This window comes from Onychomys torridus, chromosome X (assembly GCF_903995425.1).
Source record: "Onychomys torridus chromosome X, mOncTor1.1, whole genome shotgun sequence".
In the NCBI taxonomy this organism is placed as follows: Eukaryota; Metazoa; Chordata; class Mammalia; order Rodentia; family Cricetidae; genus Onychomys; species Onychomys torridus.
The window spans coordinates 74,678,947-74,694,686 of NC_050466.1; the positions used below are offsets into that span (position 1 = coordinate 74,678,947).

Genomic DNA, 15,740 nt, shown 5'->3' on the forward strand with positions numbered 1-15,740 from the left:
CTTAAGAGATAAACTTATATATTAAAACACTTACTTCTTAACTATATTTAAAATGCATTATTTATATTCAACTTGGAATTTCAGTCAGACAGAAACAGTGTGAAGGTAATTACTAGATACTTCTACTCTTTTGAAGAATTTGCTTTTTAATGTTTTGTTTGTTTGTTTGTTTGAGACAAGGTTTCTCTGTGTAGCTTTATGCCTTTCCTGGAACTCACTCTGTAGACCAGCCTAGCCTGGAACTCACAGATCCACCTGGCTATGCCTCCCGAGTGCTGGGAATAAAGGCGTGAGCCACCACTGCCCGCCTTAATGTTTTTTTGGTTTGGTTGGTTGGTTTTTTTGTTTGTTTGTTTGTTTTTGTTTTTGTATTTCAAATCAATTTAAAGTTCCAAACTGTTAAATTTAACAGTCTAATTTGGGATTCAAGAGTATATTTTATTTTGAAATAGTAACCTGTAAAACTGGTGCATTTAACTTCTCCAGCTGTGTCACTCAGATGCACTGAAGACAGAAGAAAGCATCCATCTTGATAGTTAAATCATCATAGTACCTCATTACCTCAGTCTGCACCAAAGTTGATATGACTTATTACAAGTGTCACTCCCTACCTTTAAAGCTCTAACATATGTCCTAGGGTTTAAGGTGATACATGATTAAGGTGATACAAATATCCTATTGGGATATTTGCCCAGCAGAAAAATAAATATATACCAGCAGGAGTTTGAAATGTTTTGAGGATTATACCAGTATTTTACAGAAAAGGATGTTAATTTTTCTTGTTGGAACATGTAGTAGGAAACTTAAAAGTTCTTATTAATAAAATCAAACCAAACCCGAGGCAGGTTATTAGCGTGAATGCTGGAAGATCAGAGAAGCTGAACAAGCCATGGCTATCTCACCTTGGTAGTTCCTCAGGTGATCCTGTTTCCTCAGGCTGGAAGCTTCTGAGTCCTCATCCCAATGGCTCTCAGCTGAACTGTGTGGCTCTAAAGCCTGAACGCTTAACCAACCAAATACTTAACTAACCACATGTTTTACTCTCTTAGTTCTTGGTCCTCATGCCTTATATACCTTTCTCTTTCTGCCCCCACTCCCTGGGATTAAAGATTGGGTTTCTGGGATTAAAGGCATGGGTCACCATGCTTAGCTGTTTCTAAAGTGGCCTAGAACTCAGATCTGGCTAGCTCTGCCTCGCAAGTGTTGGGATTAAAGGCATGTACCACCACCACCCAACTTCTGCTATGGCTTACTCTTCCCATTTTCTAGCCACCATTGGTGGCACTGTATCTAGTGGCTATCTGTTCTCTGACCCCAGGTAAGTTTATTAGGGTGCACAATATTGTGGGGAACACAATATCACCACAGGAACATACTCTATAAAAATCAATAAATTATAGCAAATTGATAGGCTTACAGACAGGATAGAATGATGTCCAACAGACAGTTATAGAGTATCCTCTATTATTTTAAAGATTGGGAAAATATCAGGAATTGGATAATCTTTTAGTGTTCCTTAATATGAAATCATGGTTTAAACTTGCTACTGATAGTAATTTCAAGATGATGTACTATGATGGTGATTGCACTATTGTTTTTACTGTATTTGACAGATTTACCCCAAATTTATTTTTTCTATCTTTTCATTATTCTTTGTGTCTTTCACATCATGTATCTCCATCCCATTCATTTCCCATCCCTTAGTATCCACCCTCTACCCTTACAACTTCTCTGCAAAAATAAAATAAAATAAAACTTAAAAGAAAAGAAAAAAAGAGAAGAGAAAAATCGATCTTGTCATGAAAACTGCAGTGTGACAGTGAGTAAACCCATTTATCCATATATCCCTACTTGCAAATGTTCATTTCAGAGAGTCATTAGTCTGGTTTGAGGCCTCTGGTTTCTGCAATATTATTGATGATGGGCCCTCAATGGAATTTCCTGCTATTGCTCTGCATTGTGCATCTGCAGGACCCATCTCTTCACATGTTCCAACAGATCCCAGATGGGGTGGATGTTGGGGTAGCCCAACACATAACCCTGGTTCTCTACTTTGGTAGTTGCAAGGTTGGTCAGCTTGCCAGCTCTACCTTGTCCTCACCTCCAGGGTGAGCTCACCTGTATTGTCCTGGTGTATTCACCCCTTTAAGTGATGAGCAAGGGGCAGGGCCAGCTGTCCTGCTTTTGTGTCCTCAGGGTGAGATTTCCCACACCTACACCTTCAGGGTCAGCTCCACTATGTTGCCATTTTCCATAGTGCTGCAGCTAAGGAGGGGCAGGGCCAGCACTCCCACCTGCCTCAAGCTTTGATGGACTACAGGGGTGGCACGACAGGAATCTCCCTCCTGCCCACCACATGACAAATGAATAAGGGGGACAGCTTTCCCATGCTCATAACTTTGGGGCTGGCTCACCCACAACTCTGCCAGTAGAGTTGGCTCTATTGTGCTGTCCACAAGAGGTGCAGGACCTGCTCTCCTGAGTGTTGCAGCTGGGGGCATGCAGATTACTCCAAATTTATAATCTCAGACCTAATAGTGAATAACTGTTGTGGTAGTTCTTTCATCTTTATCATCTTCTTGCTGTATATTAAAACAAATATAACCACAAAGTAGAGATGTGTTGTTACTATTCTTTTCTTTAAAAAATTATAAAACAGCCAGGCAGTGGTGGTGCATGCCTTTAATCCCAGCATTCGGGAGGCAGAGGCAGGCGGATCTCTGTGAGTTCGAGGCCAGCCTGGGCTACCAAGTGAGTTCCAGAAAAGGCACAAAGCTACACAGGGAAACCCTGTCTCGAATAACCAAAAGCAAAAAAAAAAAAAAAAAAATTATGAAACCAAGACAGGCATGGTGACACATGCCTTTAATCCCAGCACTCAGGAGGTAGAGACATGTATCTCTGAGAGTTCTGGGCCAGCCAGAGCTGCTTCCTCACACCCTGTTTCAAAAGAAGGAAATAAAATATTAGTTTGTTCATTGTTGTGGATTATAAACAATGGTTAAGTATGTATCGCTTAGTGCTTGCTCATTTCACCAGAAACTTTTATTTATAAGATCCATTCATGTTACACCATTTGATATAATTACTTTTATTTGTGTAGTTTTTTTTAAGGCAACAGATTTCTATGTGGGAAATATTAAAAAAATAATAATTATTCTTTCTTTTGGTTATTTCAAAACCTGCTGAAATGAAATTTCTTTTTTTAAAAAAAAATCATTCTTTAAGAATTTCATTAAGTATATTTAAAATTGTTTTCTTTCCAATTCGCCAACTTCTCCCAGGTATTCTCTTCTTATCTACCCACCCAAATTCATGTCCTTTCTTTCTTTAAAAAAAAAATGAAAAAAGGCAATGAAAAGCACTGCATTCATTGTGTTCATTTTCTATTGAACAACTACTACTTATCATGGGACCTGTCCTAAAATGTGGTCAATAAATAAAAGTGGTTTTTCCTTTCTCAGAAGCTATCATTTGTCAAAAGCTTCTTGGCTTGAGGTGTGACATTGTACCCACTTCCTCTCCTGCATGCTTGTAATTTATCTGACTTGAGATTTTGTGGGTCTTACGTATGCTGAGACATTTTCTGTGAATTCATGTCGGCAATATTGCTTCTGGGAAGTTTTTTTTTTCCTTCAAAATTGTCTGCTACCTCTGTCTCTTAAAAACATTCTGCCTCCCTTTTCTTTAGAGATACCTGAATCTTTAGGGAAACAATATGATAAAGATGTCCTATTCAGGGCTGAAAGCTCCAAAGACTTATACTCTCTACATATTGTCCAGTTGCTGGTCTCTGTAGTAATTACCATCTATTGCAAGAAGAAAATTCTCTGATGAGTTAGGCAAGAGCCCAGAAGAGTCTATATCTCTATTTATTAAGGGGTATGGTGGGAATACAGACTCCCTAATACAAAGCAAGGTAGTTGTGCTGCTGATCCACTGCTAAAGGCTAATGGGGACCAACTGCAAGCTGCTCACCCAAGAGAGAGAAAGATGACTCTCCTCAACTCTTAAGGGATCACATATGCAGACAAAGCCACACCCTAGGGCTTGTACCACAAAGCCATTAGCTGAACAGAATGAATTTCCATAACAGATGAGGTTTGAGAGATGTACTTGTTTATAGCAATATATAATTAGGATTATTTATATTGCTATGTTTCTTTACCAAAATGATAGCATTAGGTTTTCCCATAGGCCCACGACCTAGATAGTCTCCTGCTTTTGGCTTCATTAATAATAATATCATGGAATGAGCCTTAAGTCTAACAAAAAAATGGGAGACTACTCTCATAACATTTGTGCTACTATTGTACTACTGGGAAACATCTTGCAAGCAGTTCGTTTTGTCTTATTTTGTATTTTTTTTATAACTCTCAGGCTTCATAGCTATGTGATATTTATTACTTTTCTCCTCTGGTAGTGCATATAGCACTCTCCAAAACTAGGAATGCTAGTCAATAGTTGTGAAGCATCCAGTTGAATACCAACTAGATTTCTCCATATTTTATTATATAAGTTTGTGATGTCTTCAACAATAGAGTCTCACTATCAATCTGTGGAAGGTAAGCAACAGCATGGGCAGTTATACTTGAGGGGGCCTATGGTACACTTTTGGCCAACAACTCAAAATCATGTACCTCATTTCTGGAACTAGGGTGTTTGTTTGGTAGAATATGATGTCAAGTTGGGGTATTATCTCCTCCACCATATTTCTTTGATATATGTGTATATTTTATGAAACTTCTAAAATATTAGTCTTTCGTGTTGCTTTTCAAAAGACCTTTATAGTTACCCATTTTGAAGTGATTCAAGTTGTTTATGGTAAACACCTTTTTAAAAATATATACTAAAAGTAGTTATATAGTTACTTGGTGTGTAAATGCTCACATTAATAAGACAGAAAAGTATTCTTTCCAATATATCTATTCCTAACAATACATATAATTTTTGTTGATTTATTTCTTCATTTGTGTTAGCTAAAATTCCATATCACATTTCTCACTTTTATTATAATTTAATCCCCTGGCTGGTAATGAGAATAAATATCTATGGATGTGCTTCTTTTTATATAAAATTTATTTTATTGTTTAATTGTGTGCATGTGTGTTTGACTTTTGTTGCCTATTTAAGAATAGTATGTACTCTAAACCACTGAGCTGCCTCTCAAGCCCCATATTATTTTGTTTTTCTCCCCCAACTTTTGATGACTATAATGGGCTTCATTTTCATGTGTATACTGGATGTTTTATTTACATTTTAATGGACTTGTTGGGAAGTTTGAATATTATTATTATTAAGTATTAACAAATGTTTAAATAACTTAGGCTTATGCATGCATTCTATCATATGTTTTAATTTTTCTATTTTGAGGATTGTTGTGTAAGTGAATATCTAATTTTAAAAGGCAAATCACTGTATTTTGAATTTATTCAAGTAATACACTGTTTCCTTAATGACATAATTACTGAGTTATTAGAGGTCCAAAATTATATAGTTGCATTTTAAATCATTTACTATAAAGTAAGAATGAAATGTAGAAAATTAAATTTTCTATTTTTAGAAGTTTTAAAATTATAATGTGAAGGTTCCCTACTTACTTTTATGAGGACATATTTAATCAGCAATATTCATTTCTTTCTTAGGAAGTTTGGGCATGTTGGCATGAGTTATTGTCATACTTGGAGAAGGCAAACAAGTTGCTCAATGAACTAGAATTGAAACTTAAAACCACTGAAAATGTTCCTGCTGGAACTGAGGAAATCACTGAGGTGCTACAAGTAAGTCATAAATTCATCTAAATGATACTTTATATGCAACACTGAACAGTTTGAATGCCTAAGAGAAGACAATGTTTTAAAATACCAGGAAGAAGTAACTACTCTTCATCCTTCATTCCTGCAGCTTGGATGAACCCTTTGTTCCCATGTCTCAAGGACTTAAAAGGGAATTACTTGTCTTCTTATCTTTGATATTTTCCTTCTTTTAAGTTTCCTAATTTCTATGTACTTACTTTACATGCTTAAATCTACTACAAACTTCTAAAGACAGTTCAATATAAAATCTTCTTCTGGAGTACGGCTAAATTGTTTGCTAACTGAATTTTTTGCTAGTTGTAAGATATATATATTTATTGAACTAAAACATGTAAACATTATTTGAAGTCGTGTTTATAAGTATTTTATGACATAAGTACATGTTATGAATATAATGTATCTTTCAAATTCTGATATACATGCTTGTTTGATTTTAGAGACTTTAAATATGAAAAGTTAAATGAGTGCCTATACAAAGTATAAATTACATTATAATCCAATGTTTAATTAGCCATTCATGTTGTATACATTTTGTTTACTTTTGATTATCATAAACACATAATAAATATAGTTAGTATTTTCAGTATATGTAGTTCTGTAAAATAAATATAGCACCTTTGTAACTCCAAAATAGGAACAGATACATATTTTAACTGTGATCCTGTCCTGCTCAGGAACATTCCTTGACCAAATATTCCTTGTAAAGAAATGTGATATATTTTCTAGAAAAGACAAAGAAAACTTAACATGCTTCAGTAGAAAGTATAGTAGTCAGAATAAAGACTGGAATGTTGTGGCTATCCTAGAAAATTATCTTATTTTATACTTACTATCAGATTAAAGTTTTGATACCACATTTTAAATAAAACTTTGAAAAAAATTGGCATGTTCATGTTGTTTGTATGTCTCTCACATGTGAAAGATTATGAAAAATGACCCAAAAAAACATGAAAATGGAAGAGAAAATATTAGGGAAGAGAAAAGTAGGAGGTGTTATGAGGGAAATGGGGGTATGTAAATATGATCAAAATGTGTTAGATACATTTGGAAAATTAAAATTATCCCATTGTTTGTATAATTCTGAATGCTAATGGAATGTAGGCCATTCAGAGGAGATGGATGAGACATCAAAGGAGACTCTGAAGGTACGGGAGGAGGAGAAGGCCTTATTATTAATATTTACCATCTGTTGACTATTCCATGTAAATTTTTTTGATGAGGTTGCTGCTGATTATTCTTACAGGCATTTTAAATAAAAAAGGATATACCTGTATTTAACAAGGATAGAAAAACTGTAGTACTTTTAACTTTCCTTGCTATTAAAGATTCCCATAACAGAATTCTTAATTTTTTATTGATTTTAGATTTTTAGTTCACATTTTCATTTAATTTTCCATATATTACATTTTTATCATATTCTTCCCACTCCCCTGTATCTTCAAGATACTCTGGAAGAGGAAAAATCCGTTTACTTTTTTTTTTTTTTTAAGTTTTTCGAGGCAAGGTTTCTCTGTGTAGATTTGCGCCTTTCCTGGAACTCGCCTTGTAGACCAGGCTGGCCTCAAACTCACAGAGATCTGCCTGCCTTTGCCTCCTGAGTGCTGGGATTAAAGGCATGTGCCACCACCACCTGGACAGTTTACTTCTATTTAATCAGTTTACCTTTTATTTAGTTAACAGGTTATGTATTTCATTAGGAATTAAGAAGAGAAAATCACTCTATTAAAAGTTCTGTAAAATGTGGATATTTGCTGCACATAATGAAATACAAAAAATACCAACATTTTTGTATTAAAAGTTTGATAAGTTCTTCTTACAGATTTAGATGTCAAAAGCATATCTTTTGCGAAATAATTAGGAAATAATTATATTCTAATTCACTATAAGCTGAAGAGCAAAATATTTTGAAGTTGTTCAGAATTTGGAAAGTATTAGATGCATAAAAATGACATGAAACTATCCTCAGTTTTTGGAAACAACAACTCGTTGAAAGAATTGTTAGAGCCTGTATCTATCACTTGTTATATAGTTTCAAGATCTTGTGAAATGATATTGGATAGCTTACTATCTAGAATCCCTAAAATTGACATTGAGATTATTTTTCTTTATACAATTTTCCAGAAAAATCTGTCAATTTTGAACTTTTTTTTTTCAGTTAAGGATTATAAGCCTGTAATAGAAATAGAAAATTGGGAAATGTCTTGACTGCAAAAAATCAAATGAAATGAAAGAAAACTTCTTTTCTTCACACACACACACACACACACACACACACACACACACACACACACACACACGCGTGCACACACACCACAAAAGAAATTACCCAGAAATGGCAATTGTTCAAACAAAATCATCAGGTGATTTCTGTTGAGCATGAAGGCATGTATTGTCATTTGTATCAATTTTCAGTCCTAAGATGTCAATGTGAAAATATGTGAAGAGTAAAGAGCGAGTTTCTTTGAAAAGGAACTAGGCATATGAGATGCTACTACCCATTTTTTTGGAAGAAACAATATCTGGATGTCACTGACATAACAAAAGCAAGCAAGTAAACAAAATCTAAAACAAACCAAAACAAATAAACAAGCAAAAATGTGAGAAACTGAGCATTCTACCTTTTCAGGTTTTGGAGTAGAAGCCATCCACTAGGAAAATAAGGTAGTGATAAGTCAGTGAAAATTATATGTAATCCTAATATTTTTTTAAAAAGTAATGTTTCATTATATTTTATTAACCAAGTTAAATTTTACTATATATTGCTTATGTCTTAGTTGTATGTAAATGAGAAAATACTGAGCTTTGTGTATAAATTCATTGTACTTAGAAAAACAAGAGAAATATTAATTATTGAAATTGTGTTTCAGTCTCTTGAAAATTTGATGCAACATTCAGAGGATAACCCAAATCAGATTCGCATATTGGCACAGACCCTAACAGATGGAGGAGTCATGGATGAACTGATCAATGAGGAACTTGAGACATTTAATTCTCGTTGGAGGGAACTACATGAAGAGGTATGAAGAGAAGTGGAAAATCTCTTTAGTCTACATTTTATATATGTATGACAGACACAGTCTTCTCCAATAAAAAGAAAAATGATTTCAGTTTAATTCAGTATTAAATTTTATAGCAGTGACTGAGTTATTTTGACATGCAATAAATTACATGGAAAGTAATACATAGAAATATATGAAAAGTATGTTTATTTAAACAGGAAACTTTTATATTTCAAAAACGAATACCATGCTCAATCCTATAAATTAAGATTTAATATACTGTCATAGTTAGGGTTCCCATTGCTTTTTTGAAAAATAATGAACAAGTCAGCTTGGGGAAGAAAGGGTTTATTTCAGCTTACACTCCAACTAGGCCACACATTTAATTATGCCCACTCCCTGGTGACCAAACATTTAAATCTATGAGCATATGGAGGCCATTCTTACTCCAACCACCATACAATACATAATTAAGGTGTATTTGTATATGAGGATTCACATACATGGCATGATTTTCCTAACCAAATAAATAAATAAATAATATATGCTCCTACCATACCATTAAGACATGTATAGGAAAGCAAATATACACCATGATCAAAAGTGAAACCTGGGTGTTGTATAAGTCAATTACTAACTAATTCATTGAATATGTGATCTTGAGTAATGCAAGTTTTCCAAATAATTACATGTGATAACTGATATTCCAAAGAATTTTTGTGATAAATTCTTCCATTAAAAGTGGTAGGTACTGAAACAAGATCATAACATATATTCAATAAATGATAAGGCTTTTTTAAAAAATTTTACCTGGGTTGTATGCCAGAGCACATACCTTCTAACAAATAGTTGTGTACAAATAGTTGTGTACCCTATCCCATTGTGGCAAGCAAAGGAAAGCAAATAAATATATTACAATTCTAAATGTAATGAAATGTGTACTCTAACTAATTCAATGTGTCTGTAGCAGGATTGAGAGCATACTTCTTATAAGTAATCAAGCATTTGGATGTATTCAAGAAACTGGCTTTTATGTATAACAGTTCTAGCTATCCTGGAACTTGCTCTGTAGCCCAAGCTGGCCTCAAACTCATAGAGATCTACCTTCCTCTGCCTCCAAAGTGCTGGGATAAAGAGTGAGTGCCACCATGCCTGGCTGTTTTCTAAATCTTAAAATTAGGTGTTTCCCATTTTTACCTCAGTAATCAAACAGAATATTATAAAATCACTAAATATACATGCAAAATGAACAAAACTACCACCAGCCTTGACTTATTATATACATATTAAGCCAATAATAACCTTGTCATTATTTGACATTTGACAATGCAAATAAGTATATCTGGTGCTTTGTTGAAAACTGTACTCTGTCTGAGATAATACATTTAAAATCTGTTGTGCTGGTATTTAATAATCTGTTGTGAATTTAAATATATTTTTCATAATTTTCAATTTAAAAACTTCACCCATGGATACTGTGTTTGCATCACTGCCACTATGTGCTCCCCCCTCAAATTATTCCTCTGTTCTTCTATCTCAAATCTATGGTCGCTGCACAAATTATATATATATTACTGAATCCATTTAACATTTTATAGACATTTGTCCTGGGCTAATACCTTGAACTGGACATTCTGTGCAGGAAGTCATTCATGGAAGAGATTAATTCTCCCCCTTTCAGCAGAAATTGAGCAGCTATAACTCTTTATCTAAAGTGGTACCATGCTGAATTTTCCCTGTCCATTTTAGCATGTTATATGGTGTTCTAACTACACTGGTCAGGCAACTATATTGTTGAGATTTTGTGGATAAATTTTCCCTGTCTTAACTAAGTGACACCATCTAGCTACAAGAATCCTGGTCCTCTGGCTCTTAAAAACTTTCCATCCTCTTTCATGATTTTTGCTCATGTTCACATTTAGAGATTGTGTTGCTGATATATTATTTGGGGTTCAGCATCCCCCAGACACTTATTTTTTGTCTTTTGACCAACTGATAGTTAGAAACCAAGATTCTAGCATATGAATTGGACACTTGATTAGAAATTATAAATTACTTTAGTAATGGAGAAAGGGCTGACAATGTCAATTGTATTATTCCTTTGGATATTTTCACTGGCTAACTATCTAGTCTGGATATGTTATTTGATGTCCCAGAGAAAGAAAATAATTATAGTCAAGTTTTGTTTTTAATTCATTATTGTCTTGGAAACAGAGAAGCATATATTCCATTATAAACAAAATATTCTTTCATCCAACGATGAGCCTTACACATTTTCTTCTCAATTAAATACTTGTGTAAGAGCTTTGAAGGGGTTTTTATTGCCTACCTAATGTTTCCTGTAGCTGCAATTATGCAGAGATAAGGAAACATTCAATTGCCTGTAAAAATCAATCATACAGCCAGGGATTGTATTGCCTATGAATATTTAAAAGAGATATGCTTGATCCCACTCCTAATTTCAGAATTGAGGTTGTATTCAAATAAGAACTAAATAATTTCAGTAATTTTAAAGGCATCATTCACACTTCATACACTATATTTTCTGGTCATAGAAACAATTGAAATGATGATTAACAAACTAGAAAACAGCTTCAAAAGTCATACCGAATCACATAAATTTAAGAAAATTATAGTAGCTTTATTATCTTCTTAAATGACAAAGGTTTTAGTATGCAACAAAATGCTTACTGATAGTAGCATTAATATATTGGTTATCAAGGCCTCAGTACTGCTCTAAATATGTGATACATTATTCTCTTTCCATTCTCAAATTAATAGAATGGAACTTTTATATACCCATTCTATACAAATGACAAGAATATCAAAAGCAATAAACTGGCAAAAGACTTGTCAGTATTTAGATTCAAATGTTTTTGTACATGGAACGTAGGTACATGAGCATTTCACTACTTTATCACAAGTCTCTGTGATCCTTGGTTTATATTAACAATAAGAGCTATCTATTACAAAGAGACTACTATAGGCCATGTATACCTTCAAATAGTCTATCAAGACATTCAACACTCTGCAGAAAAGGGACATCTAGAAAATATGCATTTATAGTGATCATATACAGACTATATTTCCTAACATTATTTCCTAGTCAACATGATACATCATGCATTTCATATTTATTTTGAGTGTTGTATTATAAGTATTCTAGAGAAAAATTGTAAATACAGGGAAGGAGATGTGTTTGTTGTATTTCAACCACTTTATTTTATATAAGAGACTTGAGCACATGCATATTCTGATATTCATGTGAGGCCTATTGTAGATACAGTGGGAAGTCTCTGTTGACAATGAATAGTTTTCCCATTTTTTTTGTACTTTGAGACATACTTACATCTCACTCTGGACTCAAACTCAAAATTCTCAAGCATCATATTCTCTCAAGTTATAGGGTTACTATGTTAGTATAGGGACATTCACTATGCCTTTCTTATTTTTCAACTTTTATGTGCATTGGTGTGAGCGTGTCAGATACCCTGGAACTGGAATTACAGACAGTGGTGAGCTGCCATGTAGGTGCTGGCAATTGAACCCGGAAGAGCAGCCAGCCAGTGCTCTTTTTTTTTTTTTTAAGATTTATTTGATTATGTATACAGTGTTCTGCCTGCCCACCAGGAGAGGGCGCCAGATCTCATTACAGATGGTTGTGAGCCACCATGTGGTTGCTAGGAATTGAACTCATGACCTCTGGAAGAACAGCTGGTGCTCTTAACCGCTGAGCCATCTCTCCAGTCCTCAGTGGTAGAGGGCTTCCCTAGTAAGCACAAGGCCCTGGGTTTGATCCTCAGCTCAAAAAAAAAATTATTTATTTTTCAACTTTTAAAGAAAGCTTGGATCATGACTTTAAAAGTATTAATACTGAATTAAAGCCTGGAAGATAAAAAGATAGAGAAGAGATTAGAAACAGGAGGAAGAATGCTGAATATATTCAGTATACTGATATATTTATATTGAAATAGTTATGAAATTTATCTCCCTGTAAAATAAATATATGATGATAGAATTTTTAGAAATGATTCTTTAAAAGTATACATTTTATACTGTTAAATATTGTAACTGTATGTTTAGAAATCCAAAGCCTTTATAGTTTCTAATGAAATTAATTTTTTTTTAATCTTTGGTAAAGATTTCTCTCTTTTACATATCTTTTACATATCTGCCTATGAATTCATGTATTTATTTTCTATGGCAGTGTGTGAGTATATGCGCTACAACATGAAAGCCAAGATCAGAGGACAACTTTGTTGCTTCTCTCATTCTACCTTTAGGTAGGTTCTGAGGATCAAGCTCCTGTCAGAAGCTTTTACGGCAACTGCCTTTAGCCACTCACTGAGCCATGCCACAATCCCTGTCTAGAAATCCTTTTACCTGACCCCAAATAAGTGGCAAACTGAAAAGGGAGAAACAACATCATAACTGGATAATTCTGCTTTAGTACTAGCTGTTACAATAGAGAGCTACAGAGACCCATTAATTGTTTCAGATAATTATGACAAATTGTTTATTCAGTGTTACATCTTGCTTAGGATAAATAGACCAGAATGGCAAATATTGATTTAAGGCACACTGAAAAGAATTGGCTTTGTGTCAATCAATTGCAGGGTTTAATTTTGTTACAAATCTTTTTGTCTAAAAAAATAAAATGTGCTTTGTGGTTTTATTTTTTAATGTTAATCTATAATAATAGTAATTACTAATGCTTGCTATTCAGTAACCAACAGTTTTATGTTGGTCCTTTTGATGTTACTCTTACAGAATGTCAAATTTAATTCTAAATTAGGTTTCTGAAATAAATTTTAAAATCTTAAAATGCAGAAAGGATGTTAACTTACATTGCCAGGAAGAAGCAGGCTACATCTCTTAGAATGCTTTGAGTCTATGACACAGATTAGCAGATGTACTTTGAAGCATCCTCACTAGAAGAGATGTAGAAGTAAACATTTCAGGGCAGATGTAGAGAATCATAACACAGGTAATCCACCCATGAGCATTGACCCTTGTATTGTCCTGTTAAATCTAGGAATTTTTTTTTAATGAACAAGACAACTGATAGTAAGTAAATCTAAGTATCAGACTCAAGCTAATAGGAGAACTAAATAGTCATCTTGTATAAAACTGGGGTCTTGTGAAGTGAAGGAACTGAGTCATTACTTCTTGCTAGGGAGACTCACCTCAAGAAGGATGAATATGTGTTGGCATCTACCTGGGGCAGAGATGTTTCATTGATTGTCACAGGATGACTCCTCTAGTTTCTATATCTCGCGGGACATGATAGCCAAATGTCTTCATTGGCCAGCCATGCCATGTAACTTTTTTCCTTAAACAAAGTGGGTAAAGTAAAATGAAGATGGCTGCCCTCCTGACCCCTGGGGCTTGATTATACTGCTCTCCTATAATTATTATGTTTGTTTTTCTCCATTTCACAGACCTAGAATACAATGTCACATCTTATTTTTCTAAAAATTTAAATTACTATTCACAAAATCATCACTAAGCTGTTACTGATATACTAAACATTATTTTCTATGGCATTAAAAATGCTTTTATGTTGAAGTGGACAATATAACTATGCATGCAAGATTAAATATTATAAAATTATATACTCAGCACAATTATCCTAATTTGTCTTTGAATAGTGATACAAATGTGTTTAAATATGCTTCTGGGGAAGGAATTTATTAATAGCATTTCACCAAATAACACAAACATGAAACAGAAATGTTTTATCATTTGTACATTGGAGCTCTTTGAGCTATAGAATTCTCTGTGTTCCCTAGCATATTTCCTCCCATGAAAATGTATCATTTAAACTGTAATTTCCAGAGTGGGGAGAAAGGGAAATGTTATAGATTCTATAATACCAAATATCTAAATTTCAGTAAAGATTTGAAACATTACAACTTTAGTCCCTTTGAAAGTCATTCATTTCTGACTATTAGTACTTAGCCATACCACATACCCCTCCATGAATGAATTCCCACAACAATGGAAAATACATTTCTTGATATTATTGTGTCTCTTGGTATTAAGAAAATCATTAAGAAAAAGAAAATGTTAAACTACACAAGTAAAATTTTAGTATGTAAGAGTGTATGTATGAAGACAAGAGCATTATGTGAATTATAAGAAAGTTATTCAAAGTATGCAAATGATGAGACTTAACGAGATATATATATATATATATATATATATATATATGTACATATACATATATATATGTAAATTTCTTAGGTCAATGATAAAAAAACATTAAAAAACAGGTCAAGGAATATCCAAAATTGAATAAATCAAAGTAATTGCAGACTGCTAGCACCAATCAGAAGCAAATGTAAATACTTTATACTTTATAAGGAAAAATATCTTCCTCACAGACACAGTATGGTCAAATTTGGCATCAAAGTAAGCATGTACAAAGGAGACAAAGCTACTATGAAGTCGGCATGAATAAAAAAGGAAAAAGTGTAGTATAAATATCAGAATTAATATATATTATTCAGCTTAAATTTTAAATTATGTTAAAATTTAAGGATGACATATAGTATATTGTCTCAGAAATTAGACTGTGAAATTATTATATGTTTTACTTTTGTTTTCTGTATTAATTAGATAATTTAAATTTCAATCTATGCACACTTTAGGACCCTATGTTAATGTGTCTTTATATAAAGAAAATACTAATAATATTGGCTTCTGGCTATAAATTGTTATAAGAAAATGATACTTTATCTAGTACTAGATGATGAAAAAAGGAAAATCTCTAATAAAATGCTGACTCATCCCCTATTTTGCTGCTAAAAATAATATACATTTAAGTAAAAAAATGTTATAACAGTAAAGGTTGATCTATATTATTAAAATAGTGATATATTACACTTACAGACTTGTAAAGCTAATGAATACTATGAATTTT

The 15,740-nt window shown here is 33.4% G+C and overlaps 1 protein-coding gene across 4 annotated transcripts in view; it reads left to right on the forward strand.

Moving 5' to 3' along the window:
* Dmd (dystrophin) overlaps nt 1-15,740 on the forward strand; it is a 1,920,150-nt gene that overhangs the window by 617,874 nt on the left and 1,286,536 nt on the right. For all 4 annotated transcript variants that reach the window (XM_036174407.1, XM_036174408.1, XM_036174405.1 and 1 more), the window contains 2 exons: nt 5,646-5,780; nt 8,684-8,833. In XM_036174407.1, coding sequence (XP_036030300.1) covers nt 5,646-5,780; nt 8,684-8,833 — 285 coding nt within the window. The remainder of the gene's footprint in view (nt 1-5,645; nt 5,781-8,683; nt 8,834-15,740) is intronic.